The 14,676-nt window shown below is 39.4% G+C and overlaps 1 protein-coding gene across 1 annotated transcript in view; it reads right to left on the reverse strand.

Moving 5' to 3' along the window:
* The window catches only part of CLSTN2 (calsyntenin 2), a 301,241-nt gene that overhangs the window by 48,679 nt on the left and 237,886 nt on the right, over positions 1-14,676 (reverse strand). The window contains exon 6 of the mRNA XM_056498465.1: positions 4,416-4,601. Within this exon, the coding sequence (XP_056354440.1) occupies positions 4,416-4,601 (186 nt within the window). The remainder of the gene's footprint in view (positions 1-4,415; positions 4,602-14,676) is intronic.

Genomic DNA, 14,676 nt, shown 5'->3' on the forward strand with positions numbered 1-14,676 from the left:
AACACCCACCATTGTAAACCAGCAAGAGTTCTCTAGATTAAATGTACTGCACAGAAGACTGTAGAAAATAATGTAAAGTTATCTTTTTCACAAATGCTATTTTCTGAACGTTAATGACATTTCTTCAGCTATTTCAAGATCTGCAAAGAGTCAAAACAAATTTATCTTCCCTCCCTGACAGCATGAAGGTGTGTGGGGATGATGTGCTGTAAAATCCAGCACAGTGGGAATGGATGCAGGACAGGCCCCACAGTGTCCAGCAGCCAGCTATGGATATCCCAAATAATGCTGGGAGGAATGCCCATTCACAGAGGGGATTCACCCCAACCAGATAATATCACTCCAGGACTGGATTCTGGTACATATTTGATGGCTGGAGCTCTGTGTGCTCTCCAATGATAGACTGAGATGGAAAAGACTGTGGTGCCAAGATCTGATAAAATAGCACAGTTCTTCACAGCTCTGTGTTTGCTTACAGCTTAACAAGTGCCTGCTAGGCACTGTGAAAACCATGCAAGGAGCTACCCAGAGCATTTACCTACTGGTGAAAAATAGTCTTCAGCAGGAAATATGATTCCAAGTGTAAAAAGCACAAACAATCTTTGTATTCCTGTTGCTGCTTTGTCTAGTAACAATATGGCGAGCAAATTATGATGGCATAAAAAATACCCTGCTAAGATGTTTTGCTCTCCTTCACCATCCAAGAAGACATAAAAGATCCCAAATCTCTGCAGGAGTGAAAAAATTTTAAGCCAAAAATGTGTAGAATTGTTTCATACAGGCTTTAAAAAAAAAAGGTATTATAGCAGTGATTTGGAAAAATTCACCTTATTCTGTAAATGAATGTCTTGGATTCTTCTCCAAAATTTATTCCTGTAAAATGAGGCTATTCTGAAGTGATATTTTTAATCCCAAACCTAACACCCCTACATGTTCATAATTTGGGCATGGAGGCAAAGTGTATTATTTTACAATTGTAATTCTGGATAATACAGGACACTGCATTTGTGTAATCAGTACCAAGCTCAACAGGTTCTACTTTATCTGCCCATATTTGTATGGAGATTTATGGCTAAGTTTGGAATCTCATCCTGTTAGTGTGTTTCAATCCCGCCCTGAGAAAAACCACTGGATTATGTGCTTGGGAGATTTGGCTGGAATAAATCATGCTTTTCCTATCCTAATAAATCCAGCCAGAGTCCCAGGCTGCTCAGGCGTGTACAGAAACAGACCTGGAGCAATGCAAACAGGATCTCTCTGGAGGGGCTCCCAGAACAGCCTTCTCATGGGATCAGTGCTCTTCCAAAATGTAGTGCCTGATGCCCTTTTCTCCCAAAATGCTTCCAGAACAATGCAGAAACTGCTGCATGAAGCTGAGGTTGAGACCCCTGAGGCACCTCTTACATATAAAAGTGCTTATTTTCACCAGTGATTTATGCAGTTTGCCCCACCTCCTCTCCCAATCCTGCACATTTGAGCTCCAAACTTTGTGCCAGGATAAGCACACAGTGATGCTGCTCACTGAGCTGGACCAGACTGCTTGCTTAGCTGGAAATGAATCATCCCAATAACACCCAGCCCAAACTGTCCTTTGTGATCAGATCAACAACTTTCTTTGAGCCTCTACACCACTCAGGATAATGGAGAAGAGGGCAGGATCCTAGATGGAGCAGGCCACATGGGAGAATTAGCAATCCCTTTATTTCCTATTTTATCTACATTTAGAAGGAAATGAGACAGCACCAGAGCCATCTTTCCACTATACATTTAGGGTCCTTAACCTATGTTTATTTTAGTGTGATTTATTCTGGTATGTTTATTTTTAGTGTGATTTATTCTGGTATGTTTTTGCAGTCCAAATGGTGTCTTTTAGACAGTCTGTACTTTTTATTATTGTCAGGTGACAAGGGGAAAGAAAGCTTACTAAAATGCTTTGAGCACAACACTAATATTTCCTTGACTTTAAAATGACTCAAGTGTAATTTAATCATTAAGCTGCCCATCTTTACCGTCCAAGGGAGTACAAATCTCTGGGTTATTGAAAAGCAGACCTGAACTTTCTGTCATATAAAAAATGAATTTTAATTCACCCGTCTTAGCATCTGCCTTCTCCAGATCGCCAATAGGAAAATGAAGAAATGAGCACAGGATTTATAAACTGCATCTTTAATAATACAGAGAGAGTCTTGCATTTTACATGGTGCAGAGCTGTCTGAGTGCTCAGTTCTATACTCTCTGCAATCACACAGTGCTTCACTGTACAAAAAAATTCAGGGTTTTCATCCTTTTCAAAGGATTTTATCATCCAACCATTAGTTAGAATAAGGTAATTTCTGGGAAAAAACTATTTCCAGAAATAATTTAACCTACTTTCCTAAGAATGCTCTCTACACTAAGCATGGTAATAAATACTAAATAGCAAAGTGCAGGCCAGGCTAAATGCAATTCTCATGTAAAGCACATTGTCACTTACAAATGTTTTATCAAAGTCCTGTTACGAGTTTCTGCCATGCCTGCTCTCTATGAAGATACAGAAAATCTGTACCAAAAGAAATATTCTTTCAGCAGTGAGAATTTCCCCCGTTTACATACACTCTTACCGGTTTTCTCAAGTGCTTTCCATTCTGTTCCTTCACACATGTGCTGAGCCAGAGCTGGAGCTCAGCAGTGATGTCTGAGCACTGCTCAGTGCTGCCTGCAGCCACCACCACGGCCCTGGCAGGCCTGAGAAACACCTGTAATGCTCTTTGCTACTCCAGTGCCAGCAGGTGAGGCAGCCAAGCCACACTCTGCAAATTGAACCCCTTCCTCAGCTAAGGACTTTTACACCAGCTGAAGGTACATTCTTTCAGCCCTATACTTGAAATGATAACACTATTTGGTATGGCTGCTATCAGTGTTTGATTTCAAGATAATAATTTCGTGGTGTAGGTCTTGTTCTCAGTGACCTGCACTGAGTTACAGTGCCATTTGCAGATCAGGTTTGTAACAGCAAAAAGCAATGTTCTTTTGGCTGCCAATACAGCTTTTTAGACGAAAAAGTATTTGACTAGCTACAGCATATTTATTTTTATTAAAATTCTACTGTTTTATGAAATCAAGCCTTTCTCAGCCTCTCAGATTTAATGTCATTACCATAATTAAGATGCATATTGGGGCAGATGGATTTTCATCTGCTCTTCTAGAGCCCAGGCAGTTGAATAAATACACAGGATTCAAGTCATGATTGTTTCTGTGATCTTTACTAAGAAATTCTGAAGTTGAAAACATTCAGATTTTATGACAATTCTGCTACTCCCACTCACCTTTACCTCACTTTCTCCATCTCTGCTGATAAATGATAATTGCAACTGGCAACTATTTTTACCTGGAAATTGCTTCTCCATTTTTACTAATTTAGTAACACTGGCTGAAATTTTTCATTTACAAAAATTATTTCCCAAAGGTTAGTGTATTGATCTAAACATCTCTGTGGCACTGCTGGCTGGTTATCAGAGCAAAGGCAAGCCCTGTACCAGAGCACTCTGAACCAAAATCCACACATTTAAATGGAAAAAAATCACACAATTGCTTCTGTAGCTCAGACAGAAGCCAGGCAAAAAGATGGAGAAGATGAGAATTTATGTCCACACCATCAAGGCTTCAAAGGAAGACTCTAAAGACAGGATATTAAAACAGGAGAGACATCTGATCTCACAAGATAAAGGGATTATTACATGGCCATTGCTTTGCGAGATACAGTATCTTAAAGTCTGAGAAAAATACAGCAGGATCATCAAGTATTTAACCTGCCTTCAAAATTGACTTCTGCATTTTACACAAAGTTATCAAAAAGCACAAAAAGAGAGGAAAAAATTAGGAAATATTTCTCCACCAGGTCAGCTCTTATTTGAAGTTCATGTTTCTTAAATATTTTTGCTCATATGATTGCCCAGAATATTCTTTTATTTTTTGTTTGTTTGTCCTCTGGCACAGTATGGAGCAGCAGAACAGAAAGCTGAGTTAGGAAGACTGAAACACAACAGAGAGATTCAATTTCCTTCAGATCCTATGGTGTTCCTGTGATGGCAAATCTGCACTGGAAATCTCACTACCCTGTCACAGCACTATTTGTAGCAGAGAGAAGAAAGAAGAAGGAGGAGGTGGAATAAGGAAGAAGGAAAAATCGAGAAGGGAATAGAAACAGAAGAGAAACGAATTAAGAGAAGGCAAGGAGAAAGTATGAAATAGAGTGAAAACAAAGGAAAAGAAGGATGGAGCAGCTGTCAACTATCACCACTCTCCATTTTCACTGCAACAATCCAAAGTGAGCCAGCTGAGCTAAATCCAAGTGCTGCATGCTTGCAGGTCACAAGGAACTGGTGCCTTGTCTGCAGAAGCATTATTATTATGTTAACTGAAATCTTTATACATACCACATAATTTCTGCAGAGATTTTTCCGAGTAGGTTTCACGATCGCAGCCCTTTCCGATGTAATTGGTCTGCAGTTCAATGGTGGTGTGGATTGAGGACACTGGTCCATCACACGTCTCTAGGTGGATGCTGGGAAACAAGGGTATGCTGCCAGAGCCCGGCCTGTATTCAATCCGTTTGTTCCAGTCTGGAAAAACAAATCAAAAACCACAAGATCTAATGGGGAGTGAAAAAAGGGAAGGGAGTTATATAATTGCAAATGACATGTTGTTCTCAAAGGTCACTGTCTAAGGCAAAAATAAGAGTTTCTGAACTTGGCATCAATAAGCTACTGTCCTAAAAAATTGGATGTTGGCCCTGTTTTTCTAAGAGTGTCAGGCTCACTTAAGTAACACTACTGCTGGTTGAGACACACAAGCAGGGGCTACACACATCTCCTGACAAGAAGTGCTAATTGGTGTCAGTCTGGAACTGCAGTGCCCACCTTCCCGTGACAGACTCCAAGCTGGCTCTGCAGGGAGGAGGCGTCTGCTGTGCCCAGTTTGGCCAGATTTCACAGCCTTGTGATAAGAACTAATACCTCCAAGGACCAGGCTACACATCAGTCTAATACAACACCTCTGTTATGCCACTTCTTGTCCTTGAACATCTTCCTAAGCTTTTGTGAAGCCCTAATGACAGAAGTTCCAGTGAAAGGATGACTTGTGCTTCCAGCCATATCTGACTAATATGTGCTTATGCAGATATCTCACAGCCCACTACATTGAAACAATCCCTGCCTCAGGCAGCCACCTGTTTGTGCCACACATACCCCTGTGCTGCTCAACTGAAGCATTTAATGTTTGAAATCCAATTAATTATGGTGTTTGCAACACGCTTCAGAGAAAACACAAACAAGCAGAAGTAATTACAAACATGTATTTTAGTTGTCTTAACAGCTCATATTTTCATGGAGTCACAGAATGGCTGCAGCTGGAAGGGATGCTCAAAGCTCACTTAGTCCATCCCATCTGCCACTAAACCAGGCTGCTTAAGACCCATCCAGTCTCAGACGACTTGAGGGACAGGGCATCCACAGCTTCTCTGGGCTACCTGTGCCATGCCTCAGCATCCTCACAGGAAAAAAAATTATTTCATATATCCAGTCTAAATCCAACTTAAAGCTGTTGCCTCTTGTCCTGTCACTACAGGCCTCAGGAAAATCTTTCTATTTGTCTTTCTTGTAAGTGCCCTTCAAGAACTAAAAGGGCTCAGCAAGATCCCTGTGGACCCTTCTCCACACTGAACAACCCCAACTCTCAATCTGTCCTTAAAGGAGAGATTCTCCAGCCTTCTGACCATGTTCATGGTCCTTCCCCTTGTTCCTCTAAGAAGTTCAGATCTTTTCTAGGTAAAAGAAGACTTCATTAATGGAAAAGTTCTTGGTCCTGGCAGTCAACAAATTCCCTGAAAGGAAATGGGCAGAGATTTTTTCTAAATGTGGATACAAATATGTATGGGCATTTAATACGTGAAGGAGTTTGATATTTTCCAACAGATCTCATTTCAGAAAGCTTGAAAAATGGTGCTCTCTCCTTGGGTCTTAAATTGCATTAATATTTACAAGAAAGTCTGAACATCCATGCAAACTTTGAAGCATGAGGCAGCCATTAGTCCAGAGTCCAGGCAAAGATGCTACAACCACTGCTCTGCATTTCAGAATTCTCAGCTGTTCTTCCTGGCAATTACCCAATTTGGTAATCATGCAGCATTTTGTTCACAAGAGGAAGATGAAACTTCCTGAACATTCTGAAAGTATTTTTAGTATCTGTTTTTACCAAAATCTTTAGGACTTGTACATCACAACTAAGACAACCATGACTACATGGCTGCCTGTGCACATATAACTGAGCTGCTATTTCAGTTGCAATTTTCAGGTAATTCACTCCATTTGTTCCATATTAAGTTAGATTTGATCTACAGCATTGCATAATTTCTCTGCAATTGTCAGTTTAAATAGTTCCATTAGAATTTCAAGTACCATATATGGGACATCATTAGAATAATAGCTTTCTGTTACCTCTCCATTGCAGAAATTTGAGTTTAACACTTCCAATAGAACAAGAGCAGCAAAATCTTTGAGTTACTTCAGGTAAAAAAAAAAATTGCTGATTTTATACAAACTAATAATATATGAATTATTCATCTTTACAGTCTCTCATTCACCAGTTCAGGCATTGTATTCCTCTACTCAAAAAGGAAAATAAAGTTTTCTATTTTTTTAATATATATATATATATATATATATATATATAAAACCTTTCTGACTATTTCAGCAGCTTTCAGCCACATTTTCATTTCTCAGCTATACCAAATAGCTGAACCAATACTCATGCAAAATATTCATTAGTGGATGTGAGATGTGACTAAATGATGAACTGCAAGGTACCTGCAGCTGCACACTCACCTCCAGCTATACAAGGAGTGTCCTATAAAACCCACAACATTTAAAATACCCCTGCTCACAAAGAAGAATGATGGCAGCCCTCTGTTTCTGCCACAAGAACTGGAAGAAGTATTTTGTTTCATGGTATTACCTTTCAGCTTGGCAGAAGTGGGAATTTGTACCCAGAGATCATAAACCCTGCACCTCCTAAATCACTCGCATTTATCTCAGCTCTAAATTGTAAAACATCAACTAGACTTGAACCAGTGTCTTTGTATCTTAGTCGGCTGGATCACCACAGACAAATTCTCATCCTGAACTGCACCAGCACTTCTTTCACTGACTTAGTGCAGATTTAGGAATTCCACCAGGAAGTCCTTCTCCATGCCAAAGGCATTCCCAGGTAGGTGTGAGGCAATACTGGGGCAGGTTACAATCCTGGGATGGCAGAACCATCCCTAAAGGCAGCAGCAGCTCTGATTAAAACCAAGTGGCTTATTTCCATAGAACCTTCCCCAAGCACCTCTGCTCCCAGAGCTGTGAAACTGAGGCCAGCACCCTCTGCATCTCACTACCAGTGCAGGCAGCAATGCTGGGAAGTGCAGAGAGTTGGAACAAGCAACAATAAGTGGTAGCAACAGTACAAAGAAATTAGAGTAACCCAAGTCCCTAATTTAATTTTGAATGGGGTGAATATCAATATTTTGCTTTCTCCCAGAATAACATCCCACATTGGACTTACTAAAAAGATCAGCACCTTCCCTTCAGGAATGTGGTGGCACTTTTTTCTTTCCTCTGGAGTGATTCAGAAGAAAAGTCTTATGTAACTCGAGTCTGCAAAAGTCTCTGAATTTAGTTATTTTCTAGATAAATTCAGATACATAATCCCACCTGAACTGGCAGGCAGCACTTAGATTAGCTAAACCAAACCAACACAGTTCCTCCTTTGACACAAACCTGGCCCAAGTCCTGCTACAACACCACGTTACGCTCCAAACTTGGGAAAGTAAACACTGTCAGGGTAGAAGACCAGGAGCAAAGTTTGAATAACACTCCCACTGTTTAGTCCTGCAGCCCCTGTTTGGATTTTATAATTTAACAGGCTTTTGCCACTGGTGGCATAAAGCTGCTCCAGACAATGCAAGACAGCCACAGCTGGGCTATCCCTACAGTACAACATTCGAGTGTAAATAGCACCATGTCAAGCTTGTGGATCAGATTTCCTCAGTCATAAAGCAGCCAAGTTAACATGGATCTTGATCGCTGAGATACTCAAACTATCCCAAGATCAACATGGATCAAACTTCAGTGACAGTTTGAGCCTTTAAAAGTAAATCCCAATGCACTGAACAAATTTTCCTTTTAACGGATGGATAATGTAAAGACTTCCCTTGATCTCTAAACTTAAAGTTTTCTGTATTCTTTGTGATCCATGTTTTAAATTTTAATTAATTTCTTATGCTAGATGACACTAAGAAGGCTTTAATCTGATTTTTTTTTCCTTGAAGGAGATCATGCAGAGGAGGTATGATGTGATTCATGTCTCCTACATGTGCGTGGCCATAAACTTTGATTCCATTTCACAGTGTTAAAAATGACAGCAATGTAATTAAAGATAATTGTAACACAACGAAATGCGAAACTTCTCTTCTGTTGCACTGAAGATGTGCATCTTGGCAGCTAAATGTGAGATAAAATTTATGTGGTGCCATTAGTGAGTCTCTGCAGCATCCCTACATAATTGCTGGAACAGAAGGTTCCCAGAGCAGTGTAATTGGTATCTCTTCTGTTTCCTCTGCAGCATCTTCACATCTGTGCAGTTTGTGTAGGCTAGAGACTTGGCTAAAGGTTACTCTGGTGCCTTTTTTATGGGAAATAAGATGAGTGACTTGTTAAGGAAATTATAATCAGGTCTGACTCAGTTAAAAGGTTTCCACAGCAAAGAGAAAACTCAAACTAATGTCCAAAGCTCTGCTGGTTTGCTAAGAGATTTAAATGCACATCTCAAAGCATAAACAAACATCCATATACACCTTTTCCTTCTGCAGCATGTTGGCAGTTTTAAAAAGACAAACAAGAGACAGAAATTTGTGCTTAGTACAGGACGGTGGAAAGGCTGCTGCTGCTGGAGCTGATGAACCCAATGGCACAACAGTTACTGACCTACTGACACTGAATATTCCACCAAGTGAAAAAGTGCCCAGATCTAATGGTGCTTAATTATATGAAATAAACATACAAGAATCTAAAAACCATGAGACAGCACCTGTAAAGCTATTATTTGTTGTGAGATTGCATTTGAATAATGTATTTCCCACAGTGTCAGAGCCCCAAGGGCACTAATAAGCCCTAATGAGCCTCCACAAGCTTCACCTAGGGCCTCCATTTGCCCTAACCCCAATGAATACATCACCCCACCCTGCCAGCTCTATCATTACAATTGGCTCTCTGCTTGCTTTCCTTTAGGAAATTACCTTCTTCTTGCCAGGTTTGGGCTGGTCACAGGCTTCTGATGTCTCTGCTGCAGAGTGTGCAAAGTGCTTCTCAGATTCTCAAAGACAGACTCTGAAGCACTGCATGGAGTAGTTATACAAATCAATGAATTGAGTGTTATAACTCATGCGGAAAGTCTTCAATTTTTCAGCCCAAGGTCTAAGAATATGTGGAACTTTTTACATGCAAAGGAAAAAAATATCATAAGGAAAAGCTTCAAACCTAACTGGATATCCCATAGTACTTTAACTTTTGGGTAGATGAAATGTTAATGGAACGATGCTGTCAGCTGCATCTCAGAGATAAGAAACTTCTCAATGAAATTATAATTGCCCCAGTAAAGCTCAGGAAGATCTTGCAGTGAAAATTCACAAAAGAAAAGACTATTTTTGTAGTTGAAAATGCAGAAATCTGAACAAAGGCGTTATCTTCCACAGAGTGATATGGAAATAAAAATCTAGTTAAATAGGTCTAAAATGAATGGGGGTTTTGTATCACTTAAGATGGAAAAGACTGGCTTCAGTATTTCAGTCATTACAGATGAGCAGAACAGCCTGCAGAGAGGGCAGTAACAGGTTACTCTGCAAATGTGAAATTCATAGCACACAGGGAACTAGCTGGTAATGACCCCTGTGAGTCTGCCTTGGGAATGTTATTTGGTATTTCCATTTGCAGTCCTGGCACAAGAGCAGGGCCATGTTAGTTACTGCCAGTGAAGGGAAAGGAAGGCAGTGCCACACTAGAAGTCAATCTAGTAAGAGGATATCCTAAGCACAGATTAAGGTAACCTTGAGAACTGGTGTTACAGAAATAGTGCTTAGTAATGACACAAAGTGCTCAGGAACTTCAGCAAACTGCTGTGAAATCAGTGAAAAATGACAAATTGAAAAAGAGCTGATTCCATTAAGACAAGAACAGCATTTCCAATCTGATATGGCCAGGCAACAGCAAGGCAGTCTTGGAATATACAAAGCACTGTTTTCAGTAAGAGGCCATGGTAAAAAGAAACATGAAAGGACTGGAATGCTCAGGGATGATGTACTTAGCTATTATGCAGACACAGAACTTACTGAAGAGAACATTTCTGAAAAATTAGATGGGAACAGGTATGATTGCTTGCTCTGAATCTGTCTGGTAGTCGAAGCAAAGTAAAAACAATGTAGATACAAGTAAAAAAACAAGTATGAACTTACGTAAATTTTAAGCTCAAAACTCAGTTGTCCTCTGGAGTTCAGTTAATTTTCAAATATCTGGAGTGGTTATTTAGAGTGGATATTTTACTAAAATGGTGCCATTCAAGTTAACAGCTGAATATAAATATTTCATCCTGATTACCCTGGTTGAAGGATGTGTGGCTAGTGCATGCACATCAGTGCCAAGCCTAGACTGGCATAAAGACTCCCTGCTTCACAATAAATTTCATTTATAAAAATATAGGTGAATGTCTTACAGCTAAGACAACACAAGGATGGTGTTTTAAGCTGCTAGGTGTGTGCACAAGAGTAATACAAATTGATTTATGTTTAGTGCAGAAAATACTTGGCCCTTTAAAATTGTTCCGGAAGACTAAGAATATTATCCTCATCAGCAAGGCTTCTGCACTTGACCAGCCTCCTCCAAATAATCAATTGCCTTAGTAATCATATTCCTCCTTGTTAAAAGCATTGGCAGGATGAAAGCCAATATGGTTTTGGTTTTCCTCAGTAATTGCATCTTACTAGAAGGCCCCCATGAAAACCATTCTGAAGTCACCCAGCAGCTACTGCAAACAGCCTCCCTGAGGAATGCTGACTCAGAAGTGGTGTGATATCACTCTGCTACTGAAATGGAAAGTCCTGCCCTTTTTTGTACAAAAGAAGGATTTTACTTCAGCAGCAAGACCAAGCTGATCTGACTGCATATGGCCCCTGAATGACTATTCAACCTTAAAGAGGTGGTAGGAATGTGCCTTTAGATCATAGCAAGGGCCCAGGTCACCTCTAGTGAGCCCTACATGCCTTAGAAAAGAAATGATATGCACTTTGACACATTAACCACCTTTATTAAATATTTTTATAACCTATTAGGTGAATAAACAAAGAGAAACTTTTATTTCAAAACCATTTTTAAGGCAACACTATGTAAAAGTAATTGAATTTTTCAGGACTGTCTCTTTTAAGATGAATTTTTAAAGAACTTCAACCTTATTCTCTTTCTTAGGTAGGTGGGTGTTGATGCATAGGGGTTCACAGACCTTGGAAGATAAATGCAAGAAATCTTTTCAGATTGGTAAAACACTTGAGGCTGGATGCTGAGAAATCCTGTTTTCTATTCAGAGTCCAAACTGTCTGTTCAACTGCAGGTTAGTCACCATTGTCTATACAGGGCCCTATGAAATTTGGAAAAAGTGTTCCTTCATGAGGGGAAACAATCTGACTTTGAGTTTTGGACTTTTGTGTTTTCTCCACACTCATCTCCTCAGGAAGCACAGCCAGCCTTCCTTGTTGTGAGCTCTCTGACACTTTTCCAGGGTATTCACCTGGTTGCTTTAGAGAAGTTTTTTCCTTCTAATACCTATTTTCTGTCTGAAATCAATGGCATTTTAGGGAGCAAGAACTTGTGCTTTAATTGTGAATAATTGAGCAGATGTCTGACATTTTTCAAATTTTTGGGTCCGTGATTCTGCCCTTGTTTTTTTTTGAGGCTAAACTCTTTTTCTTCCCACACGGTACATTGCTCAGCAGAGAGCTTGGTACAGGAATAATTGTTTTCAATTTTCTGCTGTCTTGCGTCTTTCAGCACATTGGGTTATATTTAATTTCTTTTTGTTATCCCACTAGGGGGGGACAGTAACAGTTTTATGAAAATCGTTCCTGAAAGTAAGAGAAATGTGACTAAAGATTACAATACTTTAAATGAGCCAAAGGAAAACTGGTCTAGATTACAGGATTTTGTCTTACTTCACCTCATGCTATTTAATGAATATACTTTATGAATATTTAATACTGGAGTGCCACAAGTCCGTCCACCCTGCTTTGGATAAGGAAGATATAACTTTACAGAAATCAGTATTTGTGACATTAAAACAACTGCAGTGAAAGGAATCCACTGCAAGGGAATGCCCAGGAACAAGTGTAGTGTGAGCTTTGTGTCCACAGAACTGAAACCAGGCAGAGCCCTGGAGGGACAGACAGAACCTGGGGAAAGTGTTGAAGACAACAGGTTTTTGCTTGGGATGGAAACACCATAACTGTGTTTAAAAATGCTTTAAACCAAAAATCAAAGTATTTTTGACTGCAGATGGAGCCTTTATGATGTCAGGAGTATTGTCATCATCCAGCTTTTCTTGGTAATGCAGTTCTTTACTCACCTGGCAGGACATGGTCACTCCACAGTTTAGAAATCATGGACATGAAAACACGGCTAGCATTAAGAGATTTTGTGGCAGGACTCTAGAAGCCACTTGACAAAACTCACTAATGAGAATTTCCAGTTAAAAGAACTGATTAGGAATTAATTTAGCTCATTGATTTACATTTTTAGTTTGCTCAGAATACAAATAATACTCCAGAGTGGTCTGCTCAGAAAGCATATGTCAGCTTGGGTCAAGTTTGTTCCTCAAGTAGCCTCTGAATAAAGAGGAGGCTTTTTTGCTGAAAATGTCTGTGGGGATCTGGCTGCTGGTGTATTAACGTCCATCATCAGAGAGCAGGGAAGCATCTCCTGGATTTAATGAAGACTTCAGGGCTGTTAGCCCAAGGGAATATTGATTAAAGGAAAGCACCTTGGCTTGTGGAGCCTCACTTGCTCTGCCACATATCAGTCACATGCTGTTAGCCTCAAGAAACAGGAATAATTCTGAATTGTTTTACATAAGCCTCTTTTTCCCTGTCCCAGCCCAACACAGTGAAGGCTATCTGAAGGGCATCTACATCAAAATTTGCTGCACTAAAATTTTTAATACTGAATTTGCATTAGACTACTCCAGTCTCTATTCATGATAGTTACATAATATTTCAAATTACAAAATTTCAAATTACAAAAGCCATTAACTTTTAGGAACTAAGTGCCAATGCCATAAATTGAAAATCCAAGTATTTATTTGTTCAGAATAACACTGAAGAACAAGAAAAAAATCTATGTGTTTCATTCAGCAACATTTCTATTTGAACCAAAGACTCAGCATATTCCTCTTTTCTGTCAAAAATCTCCCATTATTTTACTTCCTGTAGTCATACAATCTTTACAAATATAGCATTATTTCAAAGAAGATGGAGCAAACCTGCTGGCTGCCCCTTTGTGGGGAGGTCACAGAGCAACAGACACAGGGAAGAAAGAACACCAAAAAAATTTCCCATTTCTAGTCTCCAGATTTCCTCTTTAACAACTAGACACACTCTCGGAAAGTTTTGCTTATTTGATCTTATTTTTTCCCTAGAAACAGGTGATTTTTACAGATACTGGTTGAAACTGGCAAACAACATCACCTACATGAATTTCTCCACCTTTAAAACTAAATAGGCATAAAAAAATCTCATTAAGATAAATGTATAAATTTCTGGAAGGATTACGTTGCAGCTCATTTTCAAATTACAATTAATGAAATAATAATAATTAAGGAATGAAGTCCTATCTACCCAACTGCTTACTTACAGACCTTCTACCCTGAGTGGGAGATATCCCCTTGCACTTTGTGCTCCTTGACCTGGGGATGTGCCAGGGAGGTGAAGAGTCATGTGTTTAACACATGGAAAGGTACAAGTATCATGAACAAAGAATCAAAAAAACCCCAAATCCCGACCAAACCCGTTTGAGGTTGTTCCTTTTCCTTTTATTGGCTACCTGCTGTCTAGACCCACCTGATGGAACCAGTAACAACAATAACATCCACACAACTGCGAAATAAAACTGGGCAATAGAAATACATCACTACCACCTTTGCAAAACGTATTCAATCAATAAAATACCTAAATAAAAAAAAATACAGAAATGAAAAAATATTCATCAATTGAGGGTACTAATTTATCTGAGATAACTCCATAAAATGGAAAGAGAACATTTCTCCAGTGTAAAGAGACCATAATTTGTTTTATAGAATAAATAATCTGAACAGTAAGATCAGTTAGAGAATGTGGAAATAGTTCATAGGTATTGTATTTTTTTTCAAGAAAAATGCTTTTTAAAGTATTTGGGTACTACTACATCCCAAAAAACTGAAACTGGCTCTGCTTTGAATGAGGGCTGTGGAAACCGAATCCTGCTACTGCAAACATTTCATTACTAGCTCCCCCAGACCAGAGCTTCTCATTTTACAAAGAAAACCTTTTTCTTTTAAATGTCAGCTTGCAAATTTACCTTTAAGTAC

This window comes from Oenanthe melanoleuca, chromosome 9 (assembly GCF_029582105.1).
Source record: "Oenanthe melanoleuca isolate GR-GAL-2019-014 chromosome 9, OMel1.0, whole genome shotgun sequence".
Taxonomy (NCBI): domain Eukaryota; kingdom Metazoa; phylum Chordata; class Aves; order Passeriformes; family Muscicapidae; genus Oenanthe; species Oenanthe melanoleuca.